Source organism: Argopecten irradians, chromosome 10, assembly GCF_041381155.1.
Source record: "Argopecten irradians isolate NY chromosome 10, Ai_NY, whole genome shotgun sequence".
NCBI lineage: Eukaryota > Metazoa > Mollusca > Bivalvia > Pectinida > Pectinidae > Argopecten > Argopecten irradians.
In genome coordinates this window covers 41,650,459-41,669,487 of record NC_091143.1, presented here as the reverse complement: position 1 = coordinate 41,669,487, position 19,029 = coordinate 41,650,459, and the positions used below count along the sequence as shown (strand labels likewise).

The following is a 19,029-nucleotide window of genomic DNA, read 5'->3' as shown; positions in this document are numbered from 1 at the left end:
GAAAGAAAGAAAAAACTACTTAAAAAGATATGACTTTGCTTGAAGTAGACTCTAACAACACTGTGAGGCCCAAAATGATCGCTGTTTGTTAGTATACAGGATCCTTCCTTTTATCGAGCACAATTTCATTTGCGTTCATTGATGGTGACTGCCTGACACTGTATGTTGCGTTTTCCCTGGGGGCTTGCTGAAGACGCTGGCTTGTCGCCGTCAGAGTACGCCCACACAAGTCAGATTCCTGCTGACGCTTCAATATTGGATCTGATAGCGCTGGTGAGTAGAGCCTTGGCACCGACTCTTAATAATGACTGTCATTCATAAAGTAGCGTTTGATAAACACGTTTGTCAACAATCTCAGATTTCTATTTTCAATAATATGGAATTTGTTTACTTTATGACATCCTTCGACAGCTTTTCTCATGAATCATTTTCAGTGTATAATTTCAGATTCAATATGTCGTAAACGGTTAGCAAGATAAAAAACTAAACATTTTGTATTTAATATTCCAATTACAAATAAATGATTTCATTGTACGATAAAGATATTAATAAAAACGACTATGACATTAAAACCAACGTTTCTGGTTATCGAATCAACGTTACTAAAAATAAAATTATCACTGACATTATAATGTGTAAAATATATCTGTAATGCATCACGCAATCATGTTTATAATAGACAAAATAATTACCTATAATATTAAATCTTATGATATTCTTTGTCCATAAAGAAACTTGAAAAAGATCAATGACGTTATATGTTGATTTAGAATTTGTCATTTACCGAGGAAAAACGACCTTCATTATCAGCAGGTACAGAAAAAAATGTATGGAAACATGTTGATGTCTAGCAACCACGTCACAATCTAAATGCGTCCTACTTGTATATCTGTAGATAAGAGACTAATAGACAAAGACTTCTGATACCGAGGGACATAAATACTAGTACGCTGCGGTTGGGGCAATAGAATGTAATGACCAAGTAGAACGATTGGAAACTATCAATGATACAAATTAGGGGATAGTTGATATGTTTTACTGGGATCGAGATCAGATGTCGATTGATTTATCCGTAGATTGACGTCACTAGAATCATGCCGATCACTGTTGTTGTTCACCCCTCTGATTTCATATTGAACTCTTCCAGTCTGAAAATTAGAAGACTTCAAATGTGTTTAAAGGGTAGTGAGGTAAACTTAAAATCACAATAATTGAAGCCTAATAAATCCTATTATGAACTCGTATACCATTACCACGAAATTAATAGATAGAAATTTAAAAAGTAAATCAATAAAAAAAAAAGAAATAAGAAATGAACATGGTGATTTTCATTCTATTTCAAAAGTTCATAATATTTTTTATCTTTATCATTCATCGGTATATCATACGCAAATTTCATTACATTTGCTTTCTCATTCGTCACCAATGTCGGTTTCTGTAAAATTCACTTTCAGTAAAGTGGAGTATAAATTTAATAGATAAAAATATTCTGCTGTTGCTAAATGTACCATGTACATGTAAGATTATCTGGGATAAACCCGGAACTTGTCCTAACAATGTTGACTTGTAGCAACACTGATATTGTTTGGGGGAATGTGTTGATCAATCCAATTGCCTCACCCATAGCACTTGGTGTCTTTTCTTGTGTGAATGTTGATAGTTTGGTACGAGAAACGTGTTGGCGCGAGAGGAAGGAATCGATATGGGAGCTGTATACATGTAATTAAGTCAGACGTGTGTTTTGGTGTTGGTTCTTTCGTCTGTTGCTGTTCTGATTTTAACTGGATATGTTTCGTTTGTTTGTTCATTCATTCGTTCGTTCATTCGTACTTATTGACAGGAGAAATATATTTGTTTAAAAAGCTCACAGCTTCCGCAAAACTATAATATTCTAAAAGTATCCGAGATGTTGGTTTATCATAAAAGGTCGATGCATCTCTTTTGAAAATCGTTCGAAGATGTTGAAGAAGTCGATGCCAAAGAAATATTAAATATACATATGGAAACAAAAATTTCTTTCTGCTGATTTTTTCTTTTCATTTCATCTTCATATATCAATAGTATTGCATAATCTGTAAGAGTTTTCACCTCTTGTAGATCCGAATAAAAACATCATGTTTCAGGAAAGATTTTGAAGAAAAAAAGAAAGAAAACAACAGTACATGTGATGTGCAACAGTTTATTTCATCGTTTATCATTTAGATCATTTTCCAATGTAATTTTTCACTAGGATATTTTTTCTACGTTATAGACGACAAAAAGACAAAAAACAGCTATTGAATGCAACAATTTCCTTGAAAAATATATTATAGCAAAATATCTTTATCAACAACAATCTTCCTCTTGTTACGAAGGAAAGTCTTTCTATTATAACTTTTAATTAATTATACTTATACTAATTGTTCCAAAAAGTAAATAAAATATGACATTTCACATAATATTGTCGTCAATAAACAACAGCAACAATTTTTGTGTCGATTTACGTCACTTTTTTCCAGTAATTAATTGGAATAATTACCTACAAAAATACAAACATTTAAAGCCATCATTGCTTTCTGACATCGATAGAAGTTTTTTTTATCAAACCTCGATATATCGAATTCACAATACTTGTTAAAATTACCAGATTTCAATATATCGAAATATATCAATCATATGAGAGACTGATAAACTTCAGTTTCCCGATTTTTCTTAAAACTTCGACTATTTGGGCATGATTCTTCATATCATCAATCTAAATCTCAATTTCTCGAATTATCAGCATAGGACTCAATTCAACCAATTTCGACTTAAACAATTGCACATCTTGCCGTGTCATCTTGAACCTCGCTTTAGCATCCTGTTGCTTTGATACAAATCATATTAGCTGTGTCTTTAAATCAGTCGTTCGTAAAGTTGAAAGAAATACTCAGAATAGGCAATTTCTGCTGTAAAAGAAAAATATCATGACATATTTCATATTAAACGAAAATTTGCTCATATTCTGAAGGCCAAGGCAAAATATATAAATGGGTTGATATACTTGTTCAACATTCTAAGATATTTGAGTCATTCAATGATGGTGTTAAGACCAATATTACAAAGATATTTATTTATCCCAAACATTCAAACAAGAACACGAAACCTTTGGCGAAATGATACAAAATACACGGGATCATTAACATATCAAGAAAGTAGCAATTGCTGTTCTTTGTTCTTCCAACGACGATATCTCAAATACAAAGAACTCAATGACTTGTTTCGTATAGGAGTCGGGAGTCGGTGGATATGATAACGGCGGAATTGGTTTTGGTGTAAGCAAAAAGCTAGGACAACACATGGTCTGCATGACGTCATGTCTTGGCAATCTTGCTTACCGTGAAGGTCAGTCCATATCACACAATACTTTGTATTTTGTCTTTAACGGATGGATAGTTCGCTTCACTGACCACATTCGGGCTGAATACAATCCTTTAATGGAGTGAAATTGTCGAAATCCTTGTAATGATGAAAAGTCATTACGTATTGGATAAGTTCCGAAGAGATATTACTCTCGGAAGGTATCATGAAGGTTCATAGATGTTTCTTAACAGTTTGTAAATAATGTCTTCTATGAATGATTATTTATATACATTCTCATTTTCAACAAGATTTAGAGCAGAAGAAAATTGTCAACAAAGCATTGATTGACCTTTGACCATGCAAACGTTGAAGGTCAATTCATATGAACAAATCGTTTTCTTTAATACTAACATGATGATTTGAATACTACCATTATTCGTGTTTCAGTATTTGATATAATATAATTCATATAATTTTTTCATATTTCAATGAACTGTACATATGGAAATATCTTTTTGTATTTCAATGTACATATTCATATTTTTACACCCATACATTTTATGAAACACCGTCCGCTGTGGAGATTTTTTTCTTGGTAAGTTCCTGATTGAATCCTTTTACATGCATGTAACTTAAACTATATATAATTAATTCCACTATTGCCGAGCGCTTCCTCAATACATTGCATTTTGTAATAACAACTTGTTTATATCAATTATACATTAAAGTTTAAATTACTGCATGTAAGTCACTGTATAGCCAGATTGGCTAGCCTCAAGCTCAGTTAAATAAACGTCATTCTCATTCCTTCAACTTGTGCCACTCGGCGATCTGCTTACGCGGGCAGTTGATGACCTCGCTCCAGTGGTGCAGCTGTTGGCTACTGCTTCTCGCGCCAACCTCCAACCGACCAATCACCTCGTTCTTCGTCACGCGGTCCCAATCGAGCACGAGAAACTCCAGGCTGATGTTCTGTAGACCCTCATTGTATGGAACATCAAACAGGAAGGACTCGTTAAATACGGGGTTCAGTGTTCGCTTTTTCACATGCGTCTTCTTTTTAGCGATTCTTTGGCCATTGTAGAGAAGATATATCTTGACATAGGGATCTGCAACATATGAAATACAATGATCAGAATACCAAATTGTTGTGCCTCTTGATGTTTTATGTAATATTGAGTCTGATAATGTTAACTTTTGTTTACAATCGTTTGGTTTGTTAGTGTAACGCCCTATTACCAAACAGGTTATTTAAGGACGTAATGGGATTAAATGTTGAAGGAAGCAACAGTATTCGGAGATAAATGACCGACCAGCGAACAGTACCTGGCAACTGTCCCACATGGGATTCGAACTGGTTACCCAAATGGAGGGCTAGTAGTAATGTGTTGGAGAATCGAACTGGTTACCCAAATGGAGGGCTAGTAGTAATGTGTTGGAGAATCGTAATCAATCGACCACCGCGGTTCCTAGTTCACAATCATGTTAACTCAGAATTGAATTAGTTTAAACTCTCGACGAGGATCTCATGATTTGATAATCATGTACAATTATATTTATAAGAAAAAAAATAACACAACTTAAAGCATTTCACTGGAATTTTCGGGTGTATATTATCAGGAGACTTGGTGCAAAGCACTAGTATTAAAACTTTTATTTGTATGAATTGTAATTTATGACTGTTGCCTTTCATTTACAAGAAAAAGGGTAGAAATGAGTAAGATGAGATGTAGCATTGACTGAACCTATCCTACCTTCAACTGTTTTGATAGTGAAACACAAAAAATGCCCTACAACAATCACTAAGTACGTTATATCATAATGTAAATTAAGCACGTGTATAAATCGATATATTTCAGTCTGAATATGACACCACGTGACGTAAAGCAGGAGTGTCGTAAAGCGGACCAGACACAAGTTGGTGTTATACCGTAATTTTATTATAAGAATGTCTGTCTATATTTATCTCCTCGAGACGGATCGACCAAGTCTCCTGGTGATTTCATGGACAATAAAGAAAGTCCAGAACCTTAATTTGTTTGGAGGTGGAAATAGATTGGTTATTTTTTTTTATTCTATCACATTCTATCAACTCTAAACATACCTTGAAATGATTCGTGATTCACGATCTATTAGACAAAGAGACACACACCAGGAACGAATAATTTTTAATCGTAAGCCATGTTTTTAAAAAATATTTATTTTTTCAATAAAGTAATGGAATTTGTTTCATGTGTTATAGATAAGGATTCAATAGATCATAAGATAAAATGCATAATGCATATTGTTTTAGCCTCAGGTTGATGAAGTTACAAAAGAAATGTTCTACAGAAAGGGCTTACATTCAATGTGAATTTTTTAACCAAAGAAGGTTTTCAAAATTTTTACTCCAATCAGTGAATTATGCTAATAATACCTTAAAATCATATACAAAATTTTAAATCAAAATGCCTTAATAGCCTAACCATGCTTGTTTTGTTTACGGTAAGGAGACAATTGGCCTGGTAAAATACCATGAAGTCGCGCCAGGCGACAATAAACACGAAACTAAGAGGGAGACAGAAAGCAATAGCTGTGTTTGTGGAATTTATAATTACATTGCGACGTTTCCCTCAGGACGTTTTGCGGGCATTTAAACAGTCAGACTCGTATGGACGTACATTGTATACAGACAAATGTTGTCACGGACAGATCTGAACTCATATCTAAATTATGCTTGCAGCTGACATGGAGGTTTCCGAATGTTTGCACTGTTCACCTCAGTGTACAATATACTTAGTATGTAATTCTAGAGTTTGGAGCCTTCAAAGCCTTTCCTAGATAGTTGTCGGTAATATCATTTTCTATTATGGAAAGATCCACTAATCTATGGGTTCTGTAATGTTTTCATAAACTGAAATACGATTATAAACATTGCATATTGTACACATGTTTTTAAAAATCAATTTTAATTCCTTTATTATGAAAAACAAGTATTCCAATCTGAAACAGCTTATTGAACACATCATAATTTGAAAACCAAATTTATTGATAAAGTTTTTGTTATGAAAACATATCAAAATTGCTAAATTCCAATCTAACAGCTCTCTCATGAAACGCATATTTATTTGACACATTATAATTTGAAAATCAATCTTATTTATGATAACTGTATAAAATGTTATATTGAGAGTACTCCAATCTAAAACCTTATTGATAGGATATGATAAATGACCAGCATGTTAAGAAATCAATTATGTTTTAGATCATTAATTTGTCTGTAACAGGTACGAAGAGAAAATACATAACAATGGTCCGTCACGTGACATAACAAATACAATCAGCTGATTGTGACATATGAACAATGGGGCTTTTTAGAGCTTTGGATCCATCACCCAAGAATAGCATATTAAAAGGTTTCAGAAGCTGGTAATGTGTTCGTTATGCAATTACATCATGGAGTTTTGTTTAAAGTGTTATTAAGTTTGGATGGTCGATGTGAAAATCAATATCTGACAATTTATACAAAAATACTATATAAGTGCGCCATTGAGAGTAATTAGATTATCATAAATTGCGGTTTTCATATTCAGTAAAGAATTTATAACTCGATGTTTTTATTGGCATTGCATAATTGTGGATATTTTGTATCCTTGCATCCTCGATACTCCATGGGTTACTATCACTGTTATTATCTTCATACAATAATTTATTTGTTTATATTGTGTTGTTATGCCCAATAAATAGTTATTATATAATCTTTGGGGTATATCTGGTGGGTTTGAAATAAGGAAGAAATCCAAAGTTCCAAGAAAAAAGGCATTTATTTACGATCAGTACCTGTATTTTGCCTTATTTTCCCCTTTTCAATATATTTTCATAATGCATAATAAAATGTACTGATGCTTGCCTTTGTGTGATTCAAGAGATTCTATACATATTCATCGTACAATAGCAATGCTGTTCTATATAGGACCTGCTGTGTTGTTCGGCAGAGTTCAATCTAACGAGTGAATCATCATGAACAGAACTGTGACACGACCTAACACAAATATCTTTAAATATTAACCATGTTATGCCTTAGCCAATGTATTTGCAGGTTATCTTGGCAATTAAAGAGTTATGTGGGGATGATATTGATTCAGTCAAGCTATTCTGGCGACAATGATAAACAACGCATGCGTATTAAACAACGCTTGATGTGAACTCTTATGTACACGCTCTCCTTTGAAATTGACTTTTGTTTACGCAGACAACCACTCCTGATCGACCTTGCTGCTGTTATCATGTATAAATACAAAAATCTTTTATCATATGTAATGTAATGATGAGGCTCCAATTAAGGCTCTGTGGACAACGACAAGCAAAATATAGTCTGTTTGCTGTAATAAAGGTAACCTGTTTGTGGAATGTGTTTGAATACGATTTGTGATGCTTAACGTTGTATCAACGCCCATGATCGTAAGTGCAGATTTCCTTCTTGGTAATAATTTGTAGGAAATGAGAGAGCATGTTTGTTGTGGGAGACTGCAAAAATATAGTGCTATCTTACTGAAAAAACAAAGACACCAAACACCACACCTCATCCGGTCACATTGTACTGGCATCGATCAAATAGTCTGTCATACTCTTTTATGATAAGCATTAAATAGGGACAAGACAAACATTTTAATGACGTAAAAAATGAAAGTGAAAGTGAAAGTAACCTACAATTCTCACCTGACAGCCCCGTGATGTCCATCTTTGGTAGGTTTCTGGCTTTCAGCACAACGACAGTGAGGCGGTTAGCGGCGGGCTGGTAACATAGGGACACGAGTAGTTCTCCTCGGCCCTGCATCTGGAACTGAAAAAACCAAAGGGAGACAATCAGACAGTGACAAAAGTGATAATTTTTTTAAAATAAACAATAAACAAAATAGTCGAGGTATTAATTATGGCACCATGCCATTCTAGGCATTTATTCTTATATATCAAAGTTTGCTGTAAGTTAACACAAAATAATGTACGTTCGTATGGATGTCTTGTTGATAAATTACTTAACCATATTAGGAATAATGTAGACAACTGTATTTGTCAGCTTAGTGAGAAGATAGTTGGTTATTGGTGGGGATAGCGATTCGACCAACAACGAAGCTGATCATGAGGTCTTGCTACGACTGATCCTGCTACCAAAAAGTTGAAATCATTTCAGCATTACAAGACTTTGTTTAAGATTACATTACTGTGATGTTCTTACATATATATTTGTTATTTTAATGAAAAAGCATTTTGTATTATTTGTGAACCTGGACTGTAATGTTTTGTCATCGTCATAATTTGTTTATCTGAGATAACAATCTGCATTGATGCATGATCATATTGTACATCAAACTTGTCTAAATAATAATGTACAGCCCTGGTTAAATAAAATATATTATTATCATTATTAAATTTTAGTCACCTTGAAACAATGTGTGATCAGCAATGAGAGAAGAGAAAAGATTGTATTAATATTCCAGTCCATCGAATCAACTGACTACCAAAATGCCCGATACTAGATTTGTAATATAGTTGTGACACAAAACAATTTGCTACAGTGATTTATATGATATCTTAATGTTTCCTCCAAACATGTACAGCTACAGTAAATACTGAGGCTGACAGTCATACACAGAAGCCAGACAAATAAAAACAATCACCAACTGGACAAGCCATTGATTTCTTGTCTTTCCCACTATCGGCGCATAAGCATGGCTCATGATTGCTGTACGTTGGAATTCCCAAGATGTCGTCAGAGATTTGGTCTGTTTACAGGAAATGACGTCAGAGCACGGCCATATTGGATGACTTTTCACACTGGGTGGTCGAGAGAAATGGGGTTTTTTATTGCCATGTTTTGTCATTTCCCCTTATAGTACTGCCCATATGATGGGGAAGATAACTTTGAAACATATTGTGTGGTGTTTATGTCGGCACATAAATTCTCTAACCATGTTTAGAATTTTTATGATCCACTGTATGGAAAGTAGAATCTAAAAGAACAATATACAATAGGAACTATATTTAAGTGATACTATATTTATCTCTGGTATGATGTATAACAGTGTACAGTGAACGATAAGTTTGGGGATAGATTGTCTTTATCATGTCCGCATAAAACTGCAAAACTCATGGTACAATCGATGATTTAACATTAACGGTATTAATTGTAGTTCATATTTCAGATTTTATATCTCGGAAAAAAAATCCCAGGCAAAAAGTGTCAATGTATTAGTCTTTAAAAGATAATACTAAACACTGAAATAAAATATATTCAATAATGTTTTACCAGAATTTAATAGTGACATTTTTCAAAATTTAATTGAAATCCCATGGAACCTGGAGATGAAGAAAACTGATATTCAGAACAAATTAGAATAAGAGAATTCCATTAGAACATATATGGATTTCATAACTTTAAAGAATAAATCGTTATAGAGTTTCCAATAAATCGAAACTTGATAGCGTACATAAATCACATGTTGATATATGTATTTGCTCTAAACCCCAGACAAATAGAGAATTCGATAATACCACGCTCCCAAAATAAGCTTTGATGATAATCTAAAAAGGAAAGGATTACAATAATGACACAATTTTATCACGAGCTAAAATAGGAAACAATAGAATTAATCAACAACCAGTGGGAATTTGCCACAATGTCCCTATGACGTACCATTGGTTTCCAGTACAGGGATTTGATATCCCTTCGGTCCATTACGTCTGTGGCATTAACGAGTTGTCGTCTGCTAATTAATAATCTTATTGACACGTTTCTACGAACGTGATAATAACTTGTACTGAATTCTGATGTAAAACTTATAACGCCCGGTCATATACTTTGATGACAGAATCTTCCGCTTTCTTTCCCACCTTCAGATTATCAAAGTTCGCTTTGGCAAAGCCTTAAAGATGCTCCACCGCCGACAGAGCATTTTAATGATATTCATAATTTGAACAATAATTGGTGTTTAATCGCGTATATATATGTCTAGTTAACGCAAAATACAATATAAAATAGTTTATTTGGCCTTTGGTGCATGCGCAATCAGTACATTATTCCATATAGGATATAGCGTAACGGATTTTTTTCGGGATGCAATTAATTATTTTCGATATTTTAAACTTGAAGTAAAATTAGAAGCTCAAACTTTTCATCGATGGTAATGGTGTAAAGTAAGTAATTTTTGTAACTGAAGAAAAATAATCGTCTGCTGCTGTTTTTGATAGTGAAAAATACCATTTGTCAGCGGTGGAGCATCTTTAAAGGTTACATAACCGCTTGCTTCTTTGGACATTTCTTGTGAACAAACAAAACGAGCATAGAACGAAACGTATCATTGATAAATAAAAGCTTTAAGGAGATTGTAAGACATCAACATGTTACCGGTATGTAAACTTGATATCAAAAATATAAATTTTTGTTTTTGGTTGTACAATTTGTTTTTGAACCGTACCATATCGAAAAGCTTCTAAATGACTGCATGCGATACTACGGGATTTGATGTTTGAATTTACGAAGTTTTGATCATCAGAGCTTAATGTGACTATTCATTGTATCATTTTATGGTATGTATAATTGATCTTATACGATTGCGCAAAAATTACAAGTGTAGAATTCTGAATGCAGATTAAATCAATCTAACACGACTAAATAAGATGACACCTTTAGAAACAAAGATGACAGTACTTTATAAACATAAAAAATGTTGAGGTGCATGGTCCTTTAAGTAAAGATTGATTAACTTGGAATAATTACATGTTACACAAGTTTTATTTGCTTTCTATTCAATTTCGTTCTGAAATAGATCTTGCCATTTAAGGGTGAACCAGAGTGCATTGTGGAGGAAAATTTTTACCAATAGCGATTATCTAGCAAACGCAACTCAATACCTAGCCCGATGTACTATGCCACTGAAGACACAATGATCGGGGTCTAGCTGTAGAGAGTTATACATCTTAACCATTCGGTAACCGTAGCCAAAAGGTGGGCGGTTTGTGGGGAAATGTCAGACACCTTAGCCAATCGCCAACCGCATCCCATGTGTAAAATAGTAAAATACCAGCCATCTCAATTACTCGACTATCGGGTCCAACATAGTCTAAAACAATGTCCATTAGTCTATTTACAGGTTTAGCATAACCCGAGTCGATTTCAGAAATATCTATATCCAATCTTTGTTTACAAATGTCATCCATTGATGAAATATATTATAACCTGACACTTCAGTCGAAGAGGTGTCAGCGGTGGGATGGCTAACAGTATTATAGTATCAATATTGGATTTGATCACGGCTTCCATTATGGAATATCAATCATAATGACACAGTGTTTGGCCTCCGAAGGGTCGTTAAGTTGTAGTGCTGGTTCTCCAGAGATCACAAGTGGTTGTGTTAAAGTTGAAGTATGATACAATTACTTGGAATATGAAGAAATATATTGTTTCAATTGACATTTAAAGAAAACTGTCAGCATATTTAGATTCGTTATTATGACATTCCAGCAAATTCTTGGAAATTTCATCTCTTGAATTTTGATCCAAATCTTCTCTGAAAAAAGACAGGCAAGTCTTGATTTGTATGTTCCTTCATGTTATTATATATGTTGTTTTTTTCTATAATGACAATCATTAGCATTTAGTGACCAATAACTAAATACAAAATGATCTACTCTGATTTTAAACTCATTTTTTATCCGAAAAGGTGTACTTGTAAGTATGATGCATCATCAAATTATTCTCTTTTAGGAAAAATAATGGTAACTTACTTCTGTAGATAAACATAATAATTGACTTGAGTGTCTTACACATGTCTAAGAATTATTTTAAACTAATAATGGATGACTTACCTGCGTAGTGGTAGTAAACAATTTAGAGGATATCTAACATATATTGTAAATAATATGTGTCAGGGTTAAATAGAGAAATTTCAATATTCCAAAGTCCTTGATTCATTCTAAATATGTTGCTTGTCGGATATATTCTGCAAAATTTTCGGTAACCCGAAATCTGTGAAATAGTTATTATTGCGTATATGTCAATTCAAGATTATTTTACAATATATCTAAAGTGCGAGATGCAGAATGAGTCATGCTTAAAGTCTGTATTCTATAACCACATTATCAGAAGTCAGGGAATGTCATAAATCAGCCATTTTGAACTACTCAATTTCAGAACTGAGTTATTTTCAAATAATTTCTTCTATGTTGAGATAATTACAGACATGGGTTCCTAACCAAATCAGACAGTAGGCGTATGCTTCAAGATTGATTCTTCAGTGTATGATGTAATTGTGCATTACATAATATACGCGTATTCCGTATTGATAGTTTTGCTTTTTACAGAATGCATGCACTACCACAATTATAGAGAACCAATAATGCTATTTAAAAGTCCATCATATGACATTATATGCTGTGTGCTATTCATATTATACAGCCTGTTTATATTAGGAAACAATCCTATTGTATATTTTGACATATCATGATATAATGGACACCCACACGAGGATGTCAGTGGGATGTCTTCAGGGAGAAACGACGCGACTTAACTTAATCCTGCACTGCTGAAATTCAGAAAATAATGTCCCGGCTGTGGTGGTCTGTATGTGAGTATGTCACACACCTCCCTTCTTGAAACCTCAAATGTAATGTGTGATTTAGTTCTTTTTTTCGTTTTAAAAATGATTACATGATCCTAATCTGCTTTTAGTATTTTCCCCACTCAGATATAAGAGCATACGAACTGATGCGAGCAGTTTGCTTGTTATTCTTATCGATTAATTCATTATTTTTTGTCTCAACGTTTCATTTCATTCAATAACCAAAAAATAGCTAGTGGTAGTTTCTGCTTCTGACTAGCGCGCAGCATAACACCAGTTGGATGCAATTTAAACTTACTATACGAAATTACTACAATTTACGAGACAGATATGATGTAATCGTTAAAGTAAATGTAATCAATCGCAATTAAAAAGCTTCAGATAAACTAATTGCTTCAGGATTATTATGATGTTTTTCAATGCATACACGCACTCTCTCTGTATTACAGTCTATGCTAACACGTACTGCACATTGCATTTATGCAAATCACGTGTCCCGTGTGACTTGATTTTAACGGTAATTGTTTGCCGGAAGACGAATCTTTAGGTACATTTCAATTACCAGTCTGTGGTAGGAAATTCCCTAAAAGCTTTCTTGCGATATTGTTTGTGAATTGCGTGATTATGTAATCAGCCTATGAAAAACGTGACAGTTTAACTTGCATGCGTTAAGATTTCATCTTTAATAGTTTGGTATATGCACCAGGACAAATTACAGTAAAAGCTGTTTTTTTCTCTCGGTAGATTTGATAAAGTAATTTTCTTCTTGACTGCACGGTGTCCATCCTTGTTTTTACGAGTTCAACTTCCTTTTATGATTTTCGAAAGTAAATAATTGTATGAAAGAAAAATCTGCATTGCATCTATACGATATAATTTAACGCGGAATTTACGTCAAAAGAGGAACCTTTATAGAAACCCTAGCCAGTAGCCTCTATCTGCCATATTTATGACGTAACAGACAGGGAGTTTTTCAACGTGTTTTCTTTTATCTGTTTAGTGTAAAAGAGATGTGTTTGAATGATGTTGAAAACAAATTGTTGTCAGTAAAAGCATAAAGAAATGGTAATATCGACAGACTTTTTATTACTGTGCACTCGCAGATTGTTATTTGTAAATTTTGGCAACATATGCAAAAAATGCACATTTCATTTATGCAAGTCCACAGGGTTAGGTACATATTTCTGTCACCAAATAACAAAGCCGTTATGTTTACTAGTGTTTATAGCATGTAGTAGGAGCGCTGGTTTGACCGGACTCGATTTAACAAAGGCACACAAATCGAGTCCTTTATTACCCCAAAGACAGACTGTCAGTTGTTTCACAACTCATTATTGGTTGTTATTCTTTACAACTTTCTGTGATTTTTTTTATCAGTGAATTCGATGAATCAGTCGTGGCACCGGTAACGTCGTACTTAATCCATGGACGCAGTTTCACTCTTAACAATTCGGATAGAAAAAAGTACTATCTTTGATGTCCCACATGTAAGATATAACACGTTTCTAAGACAAGGATTGGATCACGTCAAGGAAAACCAATTAAACCCAAACATCAATTCATGGACATTTTTACACCAGGGAAACACCTTCCGGATGTTCTGGATGTTCTAGTAAGGTTTCCTAATCCTTCCGAGGACGGACTTATTTCCACGTAGTGTCCAATTAATCATGAATAAGTTTAGTGTCCCCCTAGAGGATTCAGAGAGTCGATGTCTAATATGTAACGGTCGGGCTTAGCAGGATAGCGACCTGAGATACAACCAAGACAATAGACTTAGAGCAATTACCCCAATGACCTTGAGGTATATTGCTTTGAACTCATTAGCTTGATCCATTGGGGTCTATAACAAGCGTCAAAGCATTAAACGTTGTGTGAGATTATGCATATTTTATATACAAATATTGATAATTTTCTCTAAATAATTTTCTATTTTCGGTTTACATTTGTAGTTATACGCACGATTGAAACAATCTCGTCTGAAGATATTTCTTATTAGAAATCATGTAAGTGTTCTTTGAATGAAAGGTATATTTATTGGTTTATTTTGTTCAAAGTCTTAAATATAGTTTTAAGACACGAAGGACGTTTCAGGAGAACAAAGTCAGTCTACTAACAGTCAGTTCTAGCACGCGACCAAGCGAGAAAGGGCTTGCTATAGAATGTCACCTTTGCTTTTCTGAGAGTAAATACGCCTCTGGAAAAAATGACATGGAAATTATTCCGCATACGCCTTCAGCACGCGACCAGAAAAAGGAAGTGCATGTTGAAACTTACATTTCCTCGAAAGAACAACAGGGATTGGTTATACTATTATTCGTATACGTAATCAAAGCGTAAACACACCCTTCCAACTATTGTCAGTATTAATTGATAGTTTTAATTAATTGAAACACGCGTGTTTATAGATCTATCCGAGAGGATGATACAATTACATACATTGGGAATTACCTTGAAGCGTCGTTACGTTTGTTCGATTGCCACCATTGATTCGTGATTGTCGTCTGCGAAGAACTATTCTAGCATGGTTAATTGTTTGAAGTTGTATTGTACATATAATCCTGGGTTGTTCTTGCATACAATCACCTTGAACTACTGTACCAAAGGCACGTACACCATCACTGCTTCTTGATGTAGGTATTTTTTTGTACGAAATTACGGCTTAATGTATGGCATTAAGATCGCCCTAACAGTATTGCATGCAGAGCCATTTTAATTGATCAGGTAATCCAGTTAGTTTCGCACCCAAATGACATAAATGTGGCGCTGTTCTCATTACAAAACAGTAATTCTACTGAATTCGATGTTATTTGCGGAAACAACGATCAATGATGCTGTGTATCTGCTCATAGGTCTCCCAGGGTTTACATCTCGATCGAGATGTCGTCACGGCATCTGCCATTGTTACAATGACGATTTCATGACGTTACACGCGCGAAAATATGCATTATGACACTTCTTTGTTAATTAATTTATTAATCTTTAAATTGCTATACAGAAACATTATTGATTTTGTACTTATACATTATGAAATGATATTAGTTTGTCATGAAATGGATCGTTCCGTTTAGTGCATAACCCCAATGTAACTTGTTTTAAAGCAGTATGCAAGAACAAATTATGAATAAATCATGAAATTTTCCGCCAATATAATTCCCAATCATGCTGATTTAGAAAGTTGTTGAAGCTCATTGTTGTAAGTGTAAACATATAATTGTAATTTCCGGTAGATATTGATTACTAAACCAGTGTATTCGGTACAGTAAATAAATTAATAATAATATGAACAAAATAACACTATCCATTAACTATAGCTTAGCGTCTGTTCCCCATATCAGTCATGTCAATCTGATTAAAATACAGATCCTTATAACCACTTCGTTCAACAGTAAACGCTATTTCGTCCCAGTAACATGTATATTTAGCTTTGTTGTGCTCTTTGGGGGAGATGACTATCTACACAAGCTAAGATAATAATGTAAACAATGTATAGGAAGGTGGTGGTAAATGATTGTTAAGTAGCCCTATAATCTAGATCTAGAGTTCTAATAGAAGCTTTAATTTCGCGGATTACTTATTAGAACTTAATCGCGGGGAAATATTTTCCTCTTTGTAACCTTTTAAGCATCACTAATAGGGATATATTTTTACATTAAAACCTTGCTTCTGAGAGAAAAAAACCGCGAAGTATTTTCGCGAACCTAAGTGAATTCGCGAATTTTAGTAAATAGACAGTAATAATAAGTGAGTTAGCGATTTGATCAGGATAGCCTTGCTGTCCCCAACCACAGTAATCCCTCATCAATCTTGAATGAACCAGGCAGGGACGTCCCATTAAGATAAAAGTTAAATTGTTAGTTGGAGCCATTTTCCGAACGCCATTTCTCTTAATATTGCAACTGACTGCACTTTAGAATGCATGAAATAGGGGAAATTTTTCACTAAAGTCTGTCTTTCACTTCAAAATTCAATGTTCAACTTAAGATACATTTGTTTTAAAACAGTCTAAATAAATTATGTTCAAAGTATAGATTTAAACTACAGTACCAGTATAATCCTTTTTGCTTAGTTCAACATTCTTACAAGAGCAGGCTAGATGCAATTTAGTGTGTGGAGTTCAGATTATGTACCAGGAGAATAGAATAAAAGTTTAAGCGTTCTTTTGACCATCGATTTCACCCGTCACGTAATATTGTGTCAAACACAAATGAAACCATCTTGATTATTAAATTAAAATAAAATGAGAAGTTTGAGAAACATTTTTGTTATGAAAGGCAAGCGACTCTGAACCTTCTTTAGCAATATTCATTTAGTGCATATGGTCCTGTATATTCACAGTTTTTCGTCACGGAATATCCACTGAGTATCAAGATTACCAACCAGCTAACATGAAACCATACATATACCCCATCTATTTTCATGATGGATGAGTTCTTTGTATGTTAACTTGATCAACAAATCGTGGGAGTTCCTTTTCATAGAGACAAATTACCGGCTACTTGCTTGGCAAACAAGCAAACAGCATGTGTATAATAATGCCATTCATTACCTAAATTGATTCCGTGAGCGATAACAATAACAAAATGATACAAAATCACGTGGCTACTTACTTTAAGATGACGTGGGTGTATCTCTTTAGTCAGATGGATTTCCTTTTGGGTAGGGTCCACTCCATTTAGGGGATACACAACCTCACCGATGATCTCATCTCGCGAGAAACGGTCAAAGCTAAGGACCACGAAATGCAGAGTAATTCCTTGAATCTGATTTTCACTGATCCCATAGAAGGTGAATGTTTCGTCGTAAGTTGGACTGAGGGTTTTCCGAAGAACCCTTGTCTTACACTTGTGCCTTTTATCCGGGAGAAGCTGAAGCTTCACATAGGGATCACAACCTCCTAAACTTGGGTCCCTCTGGGGAAGGTCCACAGCGCGAAGGATCGTGACAAGTAAGGCGGTCTTCAGTGAATCATATTCCACAGAAAAATGAAGGTTGCCCAATTTCTGTATTTTGTTTTCATCAATTTGTTTTTCTCTCATGCAAACTTCTTTTTCTGGTGTTTTCCCTTCCTTTTCATTTTCAACATATACTTCTGATTTCATGTGTCCGGAGGACTCTTTTTCTGACTGCATTGAGTGCGATGGCGGAAGCATACGCTCGGTAGATCCAAGGTCGTGCTGCGACGGCGGAGTGATAGGGCTGGTAGCTTTGTGTTTCATTGGGGTACCGCGTGATGAGACACTACTTTTCTTGACGTTTGTACTTTCTTTAAGACCTTTCTTGATGGCAGACGACAGCCTGCTCTGGACTTCTTGGGCTCTCCGGCGTCGATAGCATTTGTATGTTACAATGGTGGCCAGTATGATGAAAACGATGGTACCGGCTACTATCCCAACTATGCCGAAAGCTGAAACTAGAAAAAAAATAGTACCTTTAGCATGCTTCATCAACATATATTCAACATGATGGATGTCAACGGCAAAAGTCGTTAAAAGAAGAGGAAGTAAAAAATAGAAATGAAGAGGAAGAAAACGTAACTATATTATCAGAAATTTTCCTGTGATAGTATGTATGGCCATAAAAATTGAAATTGCAGAAAGGGAGTATATATACGATGATTTTAATACAAATGTTAGAGGAAGAAAATAAAAGACTCCAGTTTGTGTCTACCTGTAGCTAAAAATGACTAAAAATGAGTAAAAACTGGTTCGAGAATGTGTAGCATATGGCATTTTTTTATTCCATGTAAGTAATTTTTTAGGAGAGGACTTAGCCAATCATCAGGACGATGGAATATTTTATAATGAAAATTTTTATTTCTGTTATTATTTAAGTATCAACCCAGTCCTATCCACATAAAACAAATCATAATCATGAAATCAGCAATCATACATATCAACAGTTCACCATCAGTACAAAAACATGGCTATTGTTAACATTTCTTGCAATGGTTATCTAAATATCAACGCTAATGTCCTGTGTCTGTATTAATGTGTTTGCTTAGGTAGGAAATCAACATGGTGCTATGCGATTAAACATGTGGCTGTCATGTAGGCACGCATGCGTGTTGAGTGTCCCGGAAGGATATCAGATACCCACTGCAACGCCATAA

The 19,029-nt window shown here is 34.4% G+C and overlaps 1 protein-coding gene across 2 annotated transcripts in view; it reads right to left on the bottom strand.

The window, feature by feature from the left end:
• Positions 1-2,163: 2,163 nt before the first annotated feature.
• LOC138333935 (synaptotagmin-11-like) overlaps positions 2,164-19,029 on the bottom strand; it is a 41,344-nt gene continuing 24,478 nt past the window's right edge. The window contains exons 2-4 of one of the 2 annotated variants that reach the window (XM_069282611.1): positions 17,528-18,330; positions 8,011-8,143; positions 2,164-4,430 (exon numbers count right to left, since the gene is read on the bottom strand). In XM_069282611.1, coding sequence (XP_069138712.1) covers positions 4,123-4,430; positions 8,011-8,143; positions 17,528-18,330 — 1,244 coding nt within the window. In that variant the 3' untranslated portion in view covers positions 2,164-4,122. The remainder of the gene's footprint in view (positions 4,431-8,010; positions 8,144-17,527; positions 18,331-19,029) is intronic. The other variant, XM_069282612.1, reaches the window with a different exon arrangement.